This window comes from Protopterus annectens, chromosome 5.part0 (assembly GCF_019279795.1).
Source record: "Protopterus annectens isolate FY-2018-M chromosome 5.part0, PAN1.0, whole genome shotgun sequence".
NCBI classification, from domain to species: Eukaryota; Metazoa; Chordata; order Ceratodontiformes; family Protopteridae; genus Protopterus; species Protopterus annectens.
Genome location: NC_056735.1, coordinates 773,824,459 through 773,844,299, shown reverse-complemented (window position 1 = coordinate 773,844,299; position 19,841 = coordinate 773,824,459). Strand labels below are relative to the sequence as shown.

The window sequence follows — 19,841 nt, the reverse complement described above, 5'->3', positions numbered from 1 at the left end:
AGTCTCAGTTTACACTGTGGTGTTAAGGGGGACTTAGTTTAAGGAATGAGTTTAATGTTTTTTTGCTCTTAACAGAACTACCCTCTGTAACCACTCCCTTGCTCAGAATAACTTGATTTTATATAAATAATGAATGTTTTTGATGATTTTCATTGTACTCAACTAGGATCGCTTGTTAGTGTGTTTATGTGACAAAAGGCGGTACTGCCAGCATAGCTAGCAGGAATTTTCTAAATAATTGTCATTTGTGAATATCAACCTAATTTATATAAGATGCTTGTGTTACAAATGTATTAGAACTGTATGCCTGTATGTCATATGTATATCAAACTGTTCTGTCCAGATGTTTGTGTTGAAAAGGTATTTGTAAAGTTATTATTATTTCATTTATTTATTTACATTTGTTAACCGGGAAAGTTCAACTGGACACAGGTCCTTTTTCAGTGGAGGCCTGGGGAGAAAAGCTCCACAATTAAAATTATTACAAACATAGTTACAGATGAAGAACATAGTACATACAGTAGACAACTAGCATCTGTGCCATCTGAGATGGCATGTATTCTACGAAGTAAATATCAGTTATTAATTGTTACAGTAAGTAGTTACTGCCATATAATAACTAGATATGCATACAAGCATCAGAGCTTGCTGTAATCAAAGGTAGTTAGTGGGGTTGGAAGAGAGGTTGAGGGTAGATGGAGTGGACGATGTTAGAGAGGAGAGTTACAAGGGCATAGCCAGCAAGTTTTTAGGTGCGCTTTAAGTAAAGCTTTGAAGTGGGTGGATGATGGTACCGAGGTTATTGTGGGAGGAGGGTGATTGTGGGGGGGGGGGGGTTCCATAATTTGGCTATTGTGCTGGAGAATAGTGCTTCTCTAGCAGAGTTCTTGGGTCTAGTTACCTGTAATTGATTTTTGTTGCTGGATCATAGTGGTCTGGTGGTGAGATAGGACTGGAGTAGATTCTGGAGGGATGGGACTTTTAGAGGATGGTTTACTAGTTTGTGGGCGAGTGTGAGTTGATACCATTGAAGAAGGTGAGGGAGTTCTAGCCAGCCCAGTTCAGCAAGTGAGAGACAGTGGTGTCTACAGTAGGATGCCCCGGTGGCGAATTTGGCAATTTTGTTGTAGTAGGTCTTGAGTATATTTAGATTGCTTTGCCTTAGGTTGGTATATATTGGAGAGACATAAAGTAGAGTGGAGCTAAGGTGCGAATTTGCAACTGAAATCCTAGCTACTTTGGTGAGGAATTGCTTATTTCTGTATAAGGCTCCTAGTTTTTTGTGGACTTTTTTATGGTCCTGGATATGTGAATGGCAAATTTGAGATTGTCTATTTCAACTCCTAGCAATTTGGTGTGATCTGTTGGGTGGATGGTGGTGGTGTCTTTTGCTGTGATGTTAAAGTGAGATTAGGTTTGAGTATGTTTGGTGGGTTGAAAGATGAGGAGTTTAGTTTTGTTTGGGTTGAGTATTAACTGGGCATCGGATAGCTAAGTTTCAACAGTGGAGAAGACATCCTGTGTGACCTTTTGCAGTTCGGGTAGGGACTCTGCATATTGTATGTGTGTGCCATGTTTGGTGGCAGAGGCTAGATTATTGGTGAAAATGGAGAAGAGTAAGGGTCCAAGGATGGATCCTTGGGGAACACCAGTAGAGACAGGTACTTTGGGAGATATGTCATTCTGCCATACAGCGGATTGCTGGTGGTCAGACAGCTCTTAAACCAGTTGGTGACAGATTGGGAGAAGGATAGGTTATTGAGAACAGAGGTGAGTTTGTGAGGGACCATGTCAAATGCTTTAGATAGGTCTAGGAAAGTAGCAGAGGAGAGATAGCCATTGTTTTTATGCTGAAGGATAGTGTTAGTAAAAGAGAGTGAGGCAGTGGTAGTGCTATGGTTAGGTTGGAAACCAGGTTGAGTATTAGAAAGGAGGATGTTCTTCGTGTTTCATTGTTGCAGTCATCACATTTGGGTTATCTGCTTGCAGTAGCCCTCATTCGACCTGATTAACAAAGTCTTGGGTCCTGCGTCAGTTGCTGTCTCATTTTCCATGACGTCAGGTCATCAGGGGTATAAAGCATGCAGCCGATGCCATTACATCAGTCTTTCTTGCCGTGTGGTGCCCGAAGCAGAAGCAGTTCGCAAGTGCCGGTCGGCTGATTTCTGAAATTTTCATTTTCGAGTTTCAAAACCGAATTCTTCAACTAAAGCTAAGTACCCCATTGGGGAAACTTTTTCTTGCTCTAAACCAATGTCAGTATAAGTTAATAATTGTATTTCTTGTGGAAAGCAAATACCTCATAAAAATTTTCATTCGTACTGTATTCCTTGCCTAGGCCCTGACCACAACGTACCTCTCTGTCAGTTTTGTGCCTTATTTAATCAACTAACTATTCATCGTCGGTATATTTACACTTCTAAATATTTTGGTACTCGATTCAGTTACCCAGATATGGCTTTGGTAAGCCACCCGACTACTGACATTCTGAAAAAATGCAAAGATAAAGACAGAGACAGGCCTCCTAGGTCCAAAGCTGCCAACGACGCTTCTCCTAAGCTAGTTGCCAGTTCGCCGGTACTCAGTGAGGCACTTTCGCAGCCCCTGATACCCACTACTTCAGATTCTCAGGCCTCTACTGAGACCCATTTGGAGTCAGGTATGCCGCGAGATGCTTCAACTGTGGAACCTGCGGATGTCTCTACCTTGGATGGGTCCGGAGCCGCTGTGCAGGCACCAGCTTCTGGGGCTGTATTCAGGCCTACTGACTTGCATATTAAACCAACGCCATCTTCTTCAAGGCCCAAAACTCCAACCATGCCTAGAAAACCGACACCCAGACGGCATGGTCAGGCCTCTATGCCAAAAACACAAATGATAAGAATGGCTGAAGACCTTATTACTTTAATCAGATGAAGCCAACCTTCCCCCTCTAAGAGACATAGGACTGAATTTACTTATGATTCTTCTGATCAGGATTCCGAAATTTGTGTTTCCTCTGATGACCAGGATTTACCCTTATCTATCTATGTGGATTCTGATGCAAAGGACTCTATTCCCTCTGCTTCCCCTCCAGAGGATTTCTCTTTTGGTGAAACCTTGCATACTCTTAGGGAGCATTTTCATTGGGAAAGCCAGGGTTACTCTGATTCTAAAAAGAGGCTTAGGGATTTCTTACTCCTGCCTCAACACAGGCCTTTAGCTATCCCCCCTGTACTGGACATTGTTGATGATGCCGTTTCGGAATCTAACTTGGCCCCAGACTTCTTACATCCTGCTCCCGGAAAACCAGATAGATATCACAGGGTTCCTGACTGTCACAAGTTCCTCTTTAAAAATCCTACTGTGGATCCTGAGACCATCTCACAGGGACCCAAAGGCATTAAGGCTACTACTGCCAAAAATCTTACCCCCTCTGATAGAGATTCCAGGGCGCTGGATAGATGGGGTAAGAAGGTATACACTTCTGCAACCTTGGCCATTAGGGCCTTAAACTGCCAGTTTCATGTTAAAGTAACCGCATATTATTGGATTGTTTAAACAGAAAATTATGTTGATTCCTGACTGTGCTGAAAATAAGGATTTACAGGATTTAATGCATTCTGCTGAACAAGTTGGAATGCATACTTTGCAATGTGGTTTTAATTCACTAGTGGCATCTTGCAGGGCTGCTGTCACTGGGCCTGTACGTAGAAGGCATGCTTGGCTTAAGGAGCAATCTTTGCCAGATCATGTTAAAGCTAAATTGCTGGATGCTCCCTTAAACCAGGACCACCTGTTTGGCAACAAGAAGTACTCAAAAAGATGGAGAAAAAAGCTAAATCTATGCAGACTGTTAAAGATTTCCTGCAAGTACAGCCTCCAAGATTTAGTAGGCATTGACCCTCTAAGAACTGGTCCTTTCCTGCCTCTTCCAGGCCTTCTCAGTCCTAACCCAGAACCAGCGGAATACCCAGGCTTCAGTCCCAAGGTACGCACAGGACTAAGCAGTGGGGGGCTCCCACTTCCAAAGCAGGGAATAGTAATACTCCCCTCTGTGGTAAACTATCTCAGTGACTTAATTTTAAAACTTCCAAGCCCTTCTCAACTGACTGCTCCTTTAGGGGGAAAGATTGCTCTGTACCCAGGACAAATGGGTTTTAAATATAGTTTCCCAAGGATGCAGATTCCACTTCCACACTTTACTAACCCCAAACGGTTGGCCAGATCTACCCCCAAATCAGTGGGCAGAGGCTCAAAAGCAAATTTCTCTCCCTCTTAAGTATAAGGGCTATTCAGATTGTCCCAGAAGAGGAAAAGGGACATGGTTTCTACTCAAGACTTTTCCTGGTGCCCAGAAAAGACAACTCCTGGTGTTCTATCCTGGATCTCTCTATTCTAAACACTTTTTTGGTGATCCCAAAATTCAAGATGCTAACTGTTCCACCAGTTGCTTCCTATGCTAGGCAAGGATGCCTGTTTGGCAACACTGTATTTAAAGGAAGCCTACCTGGACATCCCAATCAGGGAATCTTGCAGAAGATGCCTACGCTTCAAAGCAGGCTACATGCACTGTCAGTTCTCTGCACTGCCCTTTGGCTTATCTACTGCGCCCAGGGTATTCACAAAGTGCCTAGCTCCAATCATTACATTATGCAGGCAAATAAATATTCAGATATACCCTTTCCTGGATGATTGTCTAATTCAGGCAGAAAGCCAGGACATACTTTTGAATCATCTGGCGTTTGTACAAAATGTGCTAAATTCTCTGGGGTACACCATAAACGAACATAAATCACATCTTGTACCCTGCCAACAAATTGTATTCCTGGGAGCAAGCTTGAACACAACTTCCCAGATGGCTTTCCTCATGGCAGAGAAACAAGTTCATTTGACAGCTTACTTCAAACTAATGGCCACAAAGACCCTGCTATCTGCAAGACAAATACTGCAAGACTTGGGGTTCATGGCTTCCTGCATTCTCCTAATTCCATATGCAAGACTGCATATGAGGAAATTACAATGGTATCTAAAAAGCCTATGGTGTCAACATTCTCAGGATCTAGAAGCAATGATTCCTATCATACCTTACCTACAGTTAAGAGTTCCTTTAGTGGGCAGAGGCCTGCCACCAAAGCAAGGGACTGCCATTCATTCTACCCCATGCCGCCCAAACACTAACAACAGACGCATGAGACTATGCATGGGGGGCTCACTTGGCAGGGAAGTGCATTCAGGGCAAATGGAACCCAAGTCAAATGCACCTGCATATCAATCAAAAAGAAATGTTAGCTGTAGAGAATGCTCTGACAGCCCTCAAGGACAACATTCTTTCAGGAGAATTAATGGTAAAGACGGAAAACACCACTGTTATGTGGTACATAAACAAGTAGGGGGGAACCCACTCATACCCGCTCTGCAGACTAGCCATGGCTGTGTGGAACACAGCCTTGAGCTACCAAGTACACCTACAGGCTCAATTCCTGCCAGGAAAGCTAACTACACTGGTAGACGAACTAAGCAGAAATCTCATGGACCCACACGAGTGGAAACTGGAACCAGACACATTCAACATGTTGATAAACAAATGAGGGAGCCCAGATATAGACCTGTTTGCGTCCCCCCAGAACTACCAATTGGACAAATTCTGCACAAGGACTCCCCACAAACAACCTTGGAAAGTGGATGCCCTGTTCTTCACCTGGAAAAATTATATCAATTTGTGCCTTTCCTCTTTTGCCTCTCCTCTCCAAGGTGCTACTAAAGATGAAACAGGACAAACCAAGGACGATACTGATTGCACCAGACTGGCCACGCCAACACTGGTACCCCCTCTTGCGCAGTGTGTCACTGCTGGCTCCATGGCACCTGCCCCAGACCCCTACCCTGCTGTCCCAGCAGGAGGGCCAGATTCTGCACCCTCAGCTTCAAACTCTGAACTTGGCAGCCTGGCTAATTACCTGATCTCTCCGTTACCATCCCTCAGCCTGAGCTCTCCGTTACCATCCCTCAGTAAACTCGTGTTGGATGCCATTCTGGAGGCAAGGAGGCCTAGTACTAGAAAATCTTATGCTGAGAAACATAAAAGATTTTGTTCTTGGAACCAAGATCAGGGGATGGGCACAAGAGCACCCAATTTACCTCAGATTCTTCAATACTTAACTGAGATGCTTTACAAGGGCCTTTCCTTTTCCTCCATCAAAATTCATGCCTCAGCCATTTCAGCTGATTACAACACAGAACCACCCCTCTTCTCTCATCCACTGCTCAAGCAGTTCCTCAGAGGGGCCAAACACTTAAGACCACCCAGGAGAGCCCCAACTCCAGCCTGGGACCTTAAGTTTGTGTTAGAAAAACTCACTCTGTCTCCTTTTGAGCCAGCTGCAAGTGCAGAGTTGAAACTCCTTTCTTGGAAAACAGCCTTCCTTTTCGTCATCACTTCAGCAAGAAGGGTGTCTGAATTACAGGACCTTATGGCAGTGGAGCCTTTCATCATCTTTCATGCGAACAGGGTGTCCCTCAGGACCAATCCTTCCTTCATGCCCAAGGTAGTATCCGGTGTCCCTCTTAATCAGTCCATTCATTTGCCAACCTTCTTTTCTAATCCACAGAACAAAGGGGAACGTATACTGCACTCCTTAGATGTGCACAGACAACTTAGATATTACTTGGACAGAACTAAACCTCTTGGGAAATCTGAACAGCTGCTGGTGGCATTTGCTGCAGGGGCAGAGGGGAAGGCCATTTCAAAGCAAACCATTTCTAGATGGTTAGGCCATTGCATTCATTTCTGCTATAAGCACTATGGAAAACCTATCCCATAGGGGATAAGACCACATTCTACCAGGGCTGCATCTACCTCTACAGCCTGTCTCAGAGGTGTCCCTAGCAGGGACATCCTAGAAGCTGCTACCTGGAGTTCTGTACATGCTTTCACCAAGCATTACCATTTGCCAATTTTCTATAAATCCAGAGCTGGTTTTGCCACTGCAGTCTTGCAGGGCCTTATAGCTGGCCCTAATGCTATTTAAATTCCTCCTCCCATCCTTAGCTTTGGGAATCTACCCAAATGTGATGACTGCAGCAGTGAAACACGAAGAACGTAGTACAGTTGTGTACACTTACCATAAATGTAGATGTTCGAGTGTATTCACTGTTGCAGTCCTGGATACCCTCCATCCAGTCCCCTGACTTAAAAGCTTTTTGTTGTATTTGCTTTTTTGTTGGAGGTATAACCTGGTATATATATATATATATATATATATATATATATATATATATATCTTTAATTATTAGCTTCCCATTAGGGGGGCACCTGACAAGATGCGTCAGCAACCACCGCAGGACCCAAGACTTTGATAATCAGGCCGACTGAGGGCTACTGCAAGCAGATAACCCAAATGGGATGACTGCAACAGTGAATACACTCGAACATCTACATTTATGGTAAGTTTACACAACTGTACTTTGTTAGTAAGGAGGTAGTCTGAGACTTGAGGGTATATTCATCTCTCTAGTATTTTGGAGAGTGTAGAGAGAATAGCTATGGAGCGGTAATTAATGAGTTCTGTGGAGGAGCCGCCTTTGTGGAGGGGAATAATGTGTGATATTTTCCATAGTGTAGGGACGTAGCATTCTGACAGAGATCGGTTAATCAAAATTGATACTGGATAGGCTAGGGCGTCAGCTGCAATTTGTAGGTATTCATTTGGGAGGTTGTCTGCTGCTACTTTAGTGGGTTTAAGTTTAGTTAAGAGTTTTTTTATGTTGGAGGTAGGAATAGGAGAAAAAGAGAAGACAGTGGGGAGATTACTAGGTGAAGGTGTGGGGTTGAGGGGAGGGGGGTTGTGTTGTCCAGTGATAGTACAGTTTGTGTGGTGTGTGTGTTGAATGAGGTAGCAATATTTTCTGAGGAGTGAGGAATGTTAGGAGGAGAGGTACTGATTTTACCTGGGTGGAGGATGGAGTTTATGGAGGGCCAGAATTGGTTGGGGTTGTGTTGGGAGAAGTTAAGGGCAGACTGGTAGTATTGGATTTTGTCCTGCTTTATTAGCTTTTTGACTCTATTGCGTCGTTCTAAGAATTTCTGTCTAGCTGAGTGGGTTTTTGTTTTGCGCCACTGTTCCCTGGCTTTATATCTGTTTCTCATTTCTGACCTAGTGAGTTTTTGTAGCCATGGGGAAGGTTGGGCTTTGGTTCTGGTAAGTCTTATGGGGGTGTGGTTATTTAGGATGCTTAGGAAGATAGTATTGAAAAATTGAACTGTGTCATCTAGGCTGAGGTACTTTAATGGATGCCAGTTACATTCTTTGAGGGATGAGATGAATGTGAGAAAGTTAAGTTTAGTTTTTAAAGTATTTGACGGTAGATGACAGGTTTAACTTGGTATAGGTATTTTTTGAGTAGGAATGTTGGGGAATGATCACTGAGGCTATCCGATAGGTAGCCGGCTATGTAAGACTGTGGGAATCTTGCTGACTTGTATCCAGTCCAGGGTAGTATGCTTGTTGGAGTTTTTATTTATTCTGGTAGGTGACTGGACTAGTTGGGTGAAACCATGAAGGTTTAGATGATGAGGTTGGATGGTTGCCACAACAGGATTGCGAGTCAATATTGAAATCACCTAAAATTATGGTCTCTTGAGGGAGATGGTGGGTAGTCCAGCTGAGGAGGTTTTCTAGTGGAGGGATATTTTGGCAAGGTGGGAAGTAGCATCCTATTATGTTGATGGTTTTATTTTGGTTTATTTTGAGGTTGGTATATATTATTTCTTCATTGCCAATTTGGGGAGCTGATGTGTTTAGGATCTGGATGTTTAGATGCTGTTTAAATATTATAGCTATACCACCTCCTTTCTTGTTTACCCAATCTAATCTTAGTATGTCGTAACCAGTAGGGAGGATTTGCTCACTGGTAATGTGAGGTTTTAGCCAAGTTTCTGTGAGGATGATTATATCTGGGGAGTGCAAGTCTATGATGGCATGGAGATCGTGAACTTTGTTAGTTATACTTCTGATATTTAGGTTTAGCAGAAGGAGGTCATTTGGCTTTCTACTGCCTGTGATTTGGGAGAAGTTGTGGTCATTAGTCTGATTTATTAGGAGTGAAGTTGGAGCTAGAGGGGCCAGGGTTGGGGTGGATGTCTCCACTGAGGGCTAGTTTTGATATGCATGAGGTTATTAGTTTTATCAATTTGTGAAAGAGTTTGTATGCTAGGGAAACTTTTTGATTGGGTGCCATAGGTAATAGATACAGTGGGGGTTATTTTGTTATGTTGTAGGGATACATTTTGTTTGAGTAATGTAGTTGATAGAATATGTGGGGGGGGGTACATAGGGATGATTTTTGAGTTGGTGAGAGAGGAGCAGAGTGAGAGTGGGTCAAGAGTGGTGGTGTGAATAGTAGTACAGTGGAAGTAGTTGAGTGGGGGAATAATGGAGTTTTGGTAAGATGTAAGATATGCAAGGAGAGTGCATGCCATGAGTATAAGTATGGTATGCTGAACCATGTTAGTAAAAGAGGAGGGATGGTAGTGGGATGATGGTGGAGTTTGAGTTGGGAGTAGTGGTGTGGTTGGTGGCTAGAATGATGGGAGGGGTTTATGTTTGTAATAAAGGTAGGACCACTTGGGGGGTGGGAATTTGAGGCAGGGTGCGGAAGCGAAGCGGGCAGAGACCCTGTTAGTTGCTCTTAGGAAGAGTTGTGGGCTGGAAACAATCCAGTAACTAAAATACAGATAAACCGTGTTGGTGGAGAATCAGGTAGGTACCCCGTTTTCCATGGACTATTTGTTAGATTTGCCCAGTTTCGAGCAGATCAAGTACACTTTATGGCAGGGCTGAGCATAGAGTGCTCAAAGGGTTGTATTAAATAATTAAGCAGGGCAATGGTGTCCAGCAGGGAAGTAGAGAAGAAGGGTTGGTTACTAAAAGAGGAGTGAAGTGTTACAGTCAACACGTGCAGTATGTACGTGCACCCCTTATTAACTTTAAAGTAAGTTACACAGGTAAGGCAGTATGCATGAATAACAGAATTAAAACACTTCAGCTACACGATATACACTATAGGCAACAGTCACTACATCCATCTGTGAGCACCATTAACTAGCTGTAAAATCTCTAAAGAGCATTGTCACCAAACAGAGTATTTATATACATAGAGTGCAAGCAAAACTAGCAACAATTGTTAAGCATGGTTATCATTAGAACTAGCTAGTCTAAGTTTATCTGAGCTCAAATGTAGTAAGACTAGGCTTACCTTGGTTATGGCTACACAGTATTTAAATTGTATTGAGTTTGACTATTAGATAAGGCTGTACAGCAGCAGTACTACCCACTCGCTAACAGCTTTAATACAGATAACACATTTATCCCTGGCTGCAGTATACAAGCCGTTTCCTCAGTATCGTAAGTATGGCTATTGGTTCGGCCGCTCTGTATAAATTACTAAATAAATGCTAACAGAAGCACAACGTTAAGAATCACTGGCAGCAGTATACAGCTGTTTCATTTGTAACATAACCAGCATATGGTAAAATAGAAGAACTGGCAATTCATCTTGGGGAGCCAAAATAACAACCTCAAGGAACTTTATTGAACATTTTGGACTTGTTCTTATATTTAATTTGTTAAGATAACACAAGGAGTTCGTGGTCTACTTTTGCATATGGTAAAATAACACATACAGTAATTCAGCAGCAAGAGGCATTAACTACAAATATCTGCACAAGCTAGGTTTAAGTATAAGTCAGAATCCTTACTTTTGGGAGCGTCTATGCCAAGGAGGACGAAAAGCTGCAAGTGAGTTTTAAAAATGGCGCCTACAATGCTAAAAACATCGGTAAGGATTGTATTGGCTGATTGTTGTGGAGGGGAGGTCTTAACAGCCGGTAGGCAATGTAGTGGCTACTCGTGGTAGTCTGAGAGAACCCTGTTAGTTGCTCTTAGGAAGGATTGTGGGCTGGAAACAATCAGGTTACAAAGAATATAGATTAACTGTGTTGGTGGAGAATCAGGTAGGTACCCCGTTTTCCATGACTATTTGTTAGATTTGCCCCAATTTCAAACAGATCAAGTACACTTTGTGGCAGGGCTGAGCATAGAGTGCTCAAAGGGTTGTATTATGTAACTAAGCAGCTGTCCCTCATGGAAAATGTTTCCCTGGTGTAGGTCAGATATAAAACAGGCAGGTTGGCAGAAAATAGTTAAAAATACCAATAAAATATGTGCTTTGTCTTACATGGTCACAAAGCATGTTCATAAGATTTTGAGGCTGTTTCAGCCCAGTATGTCCTTGTAATTAAAGGTATCCGCTTTTGCTGTTGTAAGGTCCGTAGGAGGGATTAACTGCATGCTAGCAGTAGGGCAATGGTGTCCAGCAGGGAGATATAGAAGAAGGGTTGGTTAATAGCCGCAAAGCATGTTCATAAGGTTCTGAGGATCTTTCAGCCCAGTATGTCCTTGTAATTAAAGTTATCTGCGGTTGCTATTGTAAGATCTGTAGGAGGGATTAACCGTGTGCTAGTAGTAGGGCAATGGTGTCCAACATGGAGGTAGAGAAGAAGGGTTGGTTATTTTGGGAGAGTCTACACCAAGGAGGATGAAAAGATTATTTATTTATTATTTATTATTATTAAAGTGCTATGTTTAAAATGTATCCACAGTGTGCCCTACTAGAAGAGAATAGAAATGTGCATGCACTGTTTTAACTGTTTAAATTTATATCACCTCCATTTCTTTAAATTTCTAAGCGGTAATCACATGATCGATTATCTATTTGACAAACCAACCAATACACCTCTTCAGATGGTCAATATTCAACATCTGCTAATTCATAAGTATATTTTGTACTGTAATATTTGCCTTCATTTTCATATGATTGTCATCTATTTAGCAAATGTATGTGCAATTGTTAATGTATATTACTTAATGTCTGTTCATGCAGTTTACTGAATTTCTGTTTAAAAGTGTTTGTAATATCTTGGAGCTTTTCTCCCAGGGCCTCCACTGAAAATCTTTTTTTTCTATTAAACTCAGTCAGACAAACTCTTTAAACAGAAGCAAAATAAATGAAATGAAACAAGGAGTAAATCAAGTTTGACTGACTATACTTTCTAGCTAGGAACTTGTACTGGTTGTTGTGTAGAATCTCCTGATATGATATTTTGATATCTGAACCTCATAGACATTTACTTAGTGGTGGTAGTGTTCTATTTGCTTGCTTTAAAGATTAACTAATGTAATGTGTATGAAACTTACCTTGGCAGTAAAACTAATGTTTTTCATGGTGTCAGACAGTGTAAAGCAGTATTGTTTTTCATCATTTAGGGCCAGTTTATCATGAGTATTGTGATTGTCCAGAGGAGGATCCCAAGGTGTGGGTGAAGACCATGTCTTGCCCTTCTAAAGAACCACAGATTTCCAAGGATTTCCATGCTTTTCCCAGCATTGACCTTCAAAGAATGCTGCATGAAGTCAAGAACAACTTTGCAGAGCAAAGGGGGGCTATTATTCATTATACTATACTTGACAACAAAATCTATCGCCGTTGCTTGGGAAAGTACACCGACTTCAAGATATTCTCAGATGAAATTCTCCTTTCTTTGTTGAGAAAGGTAAGCTGATTCCATTTGCTGAGACAGCATGTAAGTGCTTTAGAGAAAAGTATTCATTAATAGCCTGGTATAAAATTTGTGGACAAGAAAGTCAGTTTTAGTTTCTTGTTGCTGCTGAAAGTAGAAGATATGCCATGAAGGAATGTAACTGAAGGTTTAGATTCCATGTTACCTGGAATGTATTTAGTTTTCATTTATGAACAGAGAGAACCTTGCATTCATTCTTAAGAGTTAAAATTGTACTGGTTGAAATGCTTTTAGATTGTCTAGCCAAGGATGCTCAGAATGTCTGTTTTCAGTATGTGTAGCCATTAGTGGTAGAACTGTGGCACAAAATAGAAGCAGAAGGAGGAAACTTAAATCTAATAAATGCTGAAATGGCTATTAATGAAAACTCTTCACATAGGTATTGAATTTTTTTAATGTTTGAGGCTTGCATTCACAACATGCTTTGTGTCATTTCTGATATGTACTTTTTCAAGTAAGATTTGTAGTAACAGATTTCATGTACCCTGTCACTTGACCGTTATTGTAAGTGATAGTTGGAATGTATACCAACTCTTGACATGAGAAAAGATGAAAAATGCTCACTGAAAACAATACTCAGGTCAGCTTGTACAAGTTAATTAGAAAGAGTAGATTATTTATAGGAAAATGCCAGAAGTACAGTCTAATTATGAGCACCTTCTTTGATAGCGTCAAGTTTCCAATTAGAAATCTGATGGCCATATGTGCTGTGATGTCTTGGGCCAATTATGTAAGGATGCCCTTTCACTGGGCCTGACATTTCTTTTTTCTAGCTTCACGTATAATTTGGATCTTGATACCTTTGTCTGCATTTCTGCATTAGTAGTCCTTTTTGTTTTGTTTTGTTTTTTTTTTTTTTTGGGGGGGTATTAAATGTTCATCATATTGATAACATCTGCAAGTAGCCTTAGTTATATGGTTCATGTCCTGTTATATCCTGTCAGGGATATAACAGCCAGCTGGCTTCCAAAGCTTCAGGGCAGTTTCTATACCCTCAAACCATTAAGCAGCTCAAGCTGACCTGCCTAAAAACATAGGTTTGAGTGCCAAGCCCTTCAGAACTTTCATGCTGCTGAAGAGAGTACTCCAGTATGGCTTTCATGCTGCTGAAGAGAGTACTCCACTATGGACTTTCATGGATTGACATTCAGATTGTTCTGTTCCTTTGCTTGGCAGATAAGTTAGTACCTTTTGGGGAGAAAACTTCCACATAAAAATGTATTACTTAAATGTAATTTCCTGCTTAGGAAAGTTGCTTTTAGTCTAGAACTTTGTGTGGTCTATCATGAGACTTAATTGTACGTTTAAACAGGAGCAGATGTTTTTTCCTGTGTATATAAAATTAGTTTAAAGTAGTTGAAAAACATAGAATTTTTTTTGGGGGGTGGCAAATATTACAGTGTTTTACTGTGTTTTTGTGGAGAAAAAATTATGTTTAAAAAACTTACCAGTATATGCTACTTGTCAGCCCCAAGAAAGAAGCACCATTTTTGGCATGACCATTGAACAAACTACTGGTCCCATGATCAGTTCTCCTTCCAACCACAAAAATAAAAAAGTTAAGCAAATAAACTTTCCCAGCACAGCAGGCTAGCAGTTTGCTTCAGCTGCAAGTGGGTGACTCTGCTGTGCCAAAATTGTTTCCTCAGACCACTCCTCTTTCACCCCAGATCCTTCTGATGTAGTGCCTACAGCCACTATAGACTGGGGGTTAGCCACGCACTCTGTGGCTGTTGGGATCCCTTTAAGTTGGCAAGGAAGAGTCACTCTTGGCAGTCCTAGGGGAGGAGATGCTTCCCTGTTTAGTCAGAATGTTGTGCCCATCCCAGGGGAGACTGCTGTTGCCATTAACAACTCTGTTGCCCCCACTTTTCCTGTCAAAATGAAACAGAAAACTAAACATGTACAGTGGATATAAAAAAATGTACACATCTCTGTTAAAATGCCAGGTTTTTGTGATATAAAAACATGAGACCACAATAAATCATTTCAAAACTTTTTCCACCTTTAATGTGATCTATAACCTGTACAATTCAGTTGAAAAATAAACAAATCTGTTGGGGGGGGGATATAAAAAATAAAAAGCGTACAATAAGCTGGTTGCATAAGTGAGCACACCCTTAAACTAATACTTTGTTATAGCACCTTTTGATTTAATTACAGCATTCAGTCTTCCCTGCCATCAATTAAAGAGACTCTGATTAACCCCAAATAAAGTTCAGCTATTCTAGTAGGATTTTTCTGACATTTACTCAGTTGCCTGCTACAGCAAAAGCCATGGTTCGCAGAGAGCTTACAAGGCATCAAAGGGATCTCATTGTTGAAAGGTATCAGTCAGGAGAAGGGTACAAAAAAATTTTCACAGCATTGGATATACAATGGAACACAGTGAAGACAGTCATCAAAAAGTGGAGAACATATGGGGTAACGGAGACAGTGCAAAGAACTGGACGTCCCTTCAAAATTGATGAAAAGACAAGATGAAAACTGGTCAGGGAGGCTGCCAAAAGACCTGCAGCAACACTGAAGGAGCTGCAAAAATTTCTGGCAAGTACTGGTTGTGTACTGCATGTGACAACAATCTCCCGTATTCTCCATATGTCTGGACTATGGGGTAGGGATGCAAGACAGAAGCCTTTTCTTGCACAGAAAAACATCCAGGCCCAGCTAAAATTTGCAAAACAATACATCAAGTCTCCCAAAAGCTTGTGGAAAAATGTGTTATGGTCTGATGAGACCAAGGTTGAACTTTTTGGCCACAATTCCAAAAGGTATGTTTGGTGCAAAAACAACACTTCACATTACCATAAGAACACAATCCCCACAGTGAAGCATGGTGGTGGAAATATCATGGTTTGGGTAGCTTTTCTTCAGCTGGAACTGGGGCTTTAGTCAAGGTGGACAGAATTATGAACAGTTCCAAATACCAGTCACTTTTGGCCCAAAACCTTCAGGTGTCTCCTAGAAAGCTGAAGATGAAGAGGAATTTCACCTTTCAACATGACAGTGACCCCAACCATACATCCAAATCAACAAAAGAATGGCTTCACTAGAAGAAAATTAATGTTTTGGAATGGCCCAGCCAGAACACAGACCTAAATCCAATAGAAAATCTATGGGTTGACCTGAAGAGGGCTGTGCACAAGAGATGCCATCGCAATCTGACAGATTTTGAGCATTTTTATAAGGAAGAGTGGGCAAATATTGCCAAGTCCAGATGTGCCATGCTGATAGACTCCTACCCACGAAGACTGAATGCTGTAATTAAATCAAAAGGTGCTTTAGCAAAGTATTAGTTTAAGGGTGTGCACAGTTATGCAACCAACTTATTGTACGTTTTTATTTTTTTATATTTTTTTCCCCTAACAGATTTGTTTGGTTTTCAATTGAATTGTACAGGTTATAGGTCACATTAAAGGTGGGAAAAGTTTTGAAATGATTTATTGTGGTCTCATTTTTATATCACAAAATACTGGTATTTTAACAGGGGTGTGTACACTTTTTATATCCACTGTATATGTTTCTCTTCAAATTTCTCTTGACAGTAGTAGCTCTGGCTTAGGGTTTAGTTCAGGCTATTGATCATTCTTATAAGGTGAATTCTGCTAAAAGAAAGGGATGCTTTTTTCCTGCAGAGATTCAAGATTTTGAATTTGGACAGGAAGATGAAGGGACATATGCAGGGTTTTCTCTGCAGATTTCTGATTCATATTCAGAGGAGAGCACAGTATTTGTTTCTCTCTGTAGGGATTTCACTTTCTCTGTGACTATTTTGGGAATGTGCTGGTGTTTTCAGTTGGAGAACACTGAGGTTTCTCATTCCCTCAGAAAATACTATGAGATATTACAAATTAAATTTCCAGAACCTTCTCCCATTCCTCCAGTGCTGTCAGCTTTGAAGGATGTGTGTGCCAAAACTGCAGTTTTTCTGATAGTCAGCCTGTGCCTCCTGCCCCTAAAAAGCGAATAGAGTGTATAAAGTTTCTCAGTCTTTTAAGTTTTTGTGCACTCATCCCAAACATGAAACAGCAGCTATACCTTTAATTAATCCTACTGCTGCTAAACATTTGGTCAGTTGTTAGGGTTGCCACCTTTTAAGCAGGCCAGAGTGGAACATGGGGGTGTGGCCAATATGACACTGGCTACACCATCTACCATGACATCACCACAGGAGTGGTGAAGGAGAAACAGTTATGGGGACAGCAACTGGCTGGCTGCTTTGTTGGCTAGCTGGCTGGCTACTGGAGAAGCTAGCTGGATGGATGAATGGCTGGCTGGCTGCTGGAGTGGACAGGTGCAAGAAGCTTGTCCTTAAGTGCTTACTTCCACCTTCAACGTCTTCTGCCTCAGGGGCTCAAAACCACCAGCAGATCTTCAAATGTTCCTTTGGAGCACAGAAAATGATCACCACCAAAGTCTCTAAAGAAGTCCTCATCTTTGGAGCCTCCACAGAAAGTATGGAGGACTTCAGATCGGACTTCATCAGATCCCAAGACAAGATCTATGGATCCTAAGACTTCAGATCCTCCAGTTATATCTTCCACTCCACCTGTACAACCCATGGATCTGAAACCTGCAGATCTGACAGATCTGTGTCTCAAAATCACAGAACTTATTCGCCCAAGTTCCTTTTACACCCGATATCACCTCTGCTCCACTCCCCTCTTTTGTGAGCCCCAAGGAAGCACTCCAAGTCTCAATCCATGACCTCGTCCATCAGGTCCGCCAGGAGTCTCTCTGAAGCATTCTAGTAGCAGTGCACATTCCAGACAAATCCAGTGTACAACCTCAGCAGGTCCATTCTGATGCCTCATGAGTAGTCTCTCAATATAGCAGTGGCAAAGAAGAATCTCCATCGGTGGGGGGCCAGTGTTGCTGCGACCTTTTTGTCTCTCTCTCTGAAGCATAAGTGGATAGGATGGTAAGGAAGTTCATCAGAGCTCTGATTCAGATGGGGTTTATTCTGTCTCTGCCTCCCATTGGATCCATGAGCCCTCCATCCACCTCGCATGATATTGTACCTTCTTCTCTGATTTGTCCTTCATCTTCAGAGCCCCAGTATCTGACAGTTCTGAGATTACTGGTGTCAAATCCAAAGAGAGTCACTTCTTTGACCCTGAGTGTATCACTGACATGTTTGTCTCCTATTTTCTCAGATCGGAACAAATCCCAGAGCCAAAGCATCAGCATTGGAACTGTGGGGCCAGGATAGACTCTGATGTTGCTGGAAACTTCCTTTCCCCTTGGAGCCTCAGCATTAGATAGCTTGAGTTTGGCTCCTTCCTTGGGACATGGATCCTGGCAAGGTCTTGGCTTGCCTGCTTTGGAGATCTCGGCTCTGGTGCAGCCAGCCATGGCTTCCATGGGTCTGTTGACCATTGAGGCTGTAGAGAGGGTTTTCTGTCATTCAAGAGACCCAGTTTGTCATTCTTCCTCAGATTCTACACCATATCCCCCTCTGGTTCCTAGCTCTGATCCCATCATACCTATTCCACAGGGCCAGCCATTACCAACTAGTGTCCTGATGGCTCCCATAGAGGAACTCCCCTCACTTCAGGCACATATATTCCCTTATGGAATCTCTCACCAAAGATACTGACTTCAAATGGGAAGGGCCCCCCAGATCACCACCTGAGGATTCCTCCTTTGGAGACATTTTGGACGTCCTTAAGCAAAAAGGTGGTTGGTCCTCAAGTAACCCTTCTCCTAGAAGCTTTTGGTTCTGGACCATCTACATCTTGGGTGACTCCCCCAGCTGATGAACTTATCGACCTAGTCTCTTGCTGGGAATGGAAGGAGACAAATTCTGTTGAACTGATCCCACATTGACCAGACAAAATTTTATGCCCTTCAAAAGATAGACCATGTTGGAGCAAAGGAGTCCCTGTTGATGCAGTGGATGTGGCGGCACCCACAAAGAAGGAGCTCATAGAACAGAGTTCCTCTGTCCACCCCCTAGCTGAGAGTCCAAGGTGATGGGCAAATTTGGAAAGCATGTGGTTGTTTCAGCAACCTTTGCCTTAAGGTTCTTGAACTGTTTGGTGCAGGTTACAAGACTGCAGGGAGATTTGACCAAGGAACTCTCAAAATCTCTCTGAGTTGATGTCTGCAGAGGATTACAAAAGATCATCCTCTCAGCTGGCCACTGTTTTATTTATTTCAAATGTGTCCATGAGGTTGAATTCTCATGCAAAAGTTACCTTATGGACCGCCGGTTCAGGTATTGCCTTAAGGAGACAAACCTGGATGCGATTATGCAGTTTTGTGAAGCTTTTCGAGTCCTCTTTCATCAGTGTTCATTTTGATGGAACTTCCTTTTTTGGCTTTTCTGTGAAATAAAAGCTTTTCTCCTGTGTAGAGGAAGGAAAATTTGCTGTAGGGATTCACTTTTCTACCCCTCAACAGTCCTTTTTCTGGAAACAGAGTGTGCAAGAAAATGTGGTACCATAAATCCCAGGGACCTTTCCAGGATTCACATGGAGACAAGTCCTGAGAGGCAGAGGAGAGTGTTCCAATGGAAGACACCATCCTCATGGCAGAGGAGGCCCGCAGAACCAGGTTTTCTGAGATACCTTTCTGGGTAGACCCTTTCAATGCTTCTGAAGTGCTGCCTGACTACCCACCTCCTGAGGCAGGCAGGGGATGCTTTTCATTGCACCCAGACACCGCTGCTGTAACAAAAGATTCTTTAATGCTAAAAATAATATCCAGAGGTTACTTTATACCACTTTTCCAAATGCCCACTTCCAAAAGAAGAAAGCTTCCCAACATTCCACCCAGTCAGAGAGAAGCTGCAGCTCAAGAAATTCAGGAGCTGCTGAACAAGAGAGTCATCCAGGAGGTCACACCACACCAGAAAGGATTCAGAACTTACTTGTATCGCCCTTTAGTGCCAAAGGAAACAGAGGACCTGAGACCAATTTTGGATCAAAGTAACGGAACCAATTTGTGAGGATATAAAAGTTCCAAATGGTCATGGTTCAGTCTGTTCTACCTCTTTTACACAAAGACAATTAGATGTGCTTGACTGACCTTTAGAGGGTGTACTATCACGTCAAACGAATAGATGCTCCTGAAGACACTTGCGCTTTTGGCTGGGAGCCAGTCATTATCAGTTCAGGGACCTGCCCTTTGATCTTACTACATCCTTCAGAGTGTTTACCAAGTGTATGACAGTTGTAACAGCTCATTTGAGACTGCAAAGATTCCATGTTCCCATATT

General features: G+C 42.2%; 1 protein-coding gene across 1 annotated transcript in view; it reads left to right on the top strand.

The window, feature by feature from the left end:
- The window catches only part of POGLUT3 (protein O-glucosyltransferase 3), a 573,319-nt gene that overhangs the window by 174,564 nt on the left and 378,914 nt on the right, over window positions 1-19,841 (top strand). The window contains exon 3 of the mRNA XM_044072624.1: window positions 12,306-12,592. Coding sequence (XP_043928559.1) covers window positions 12,306-12,592 — 287 coding nt within the window. The remainder of the gene's footprint in view (window positions 1-12,305; window positions 12,593-19,841) is intronic.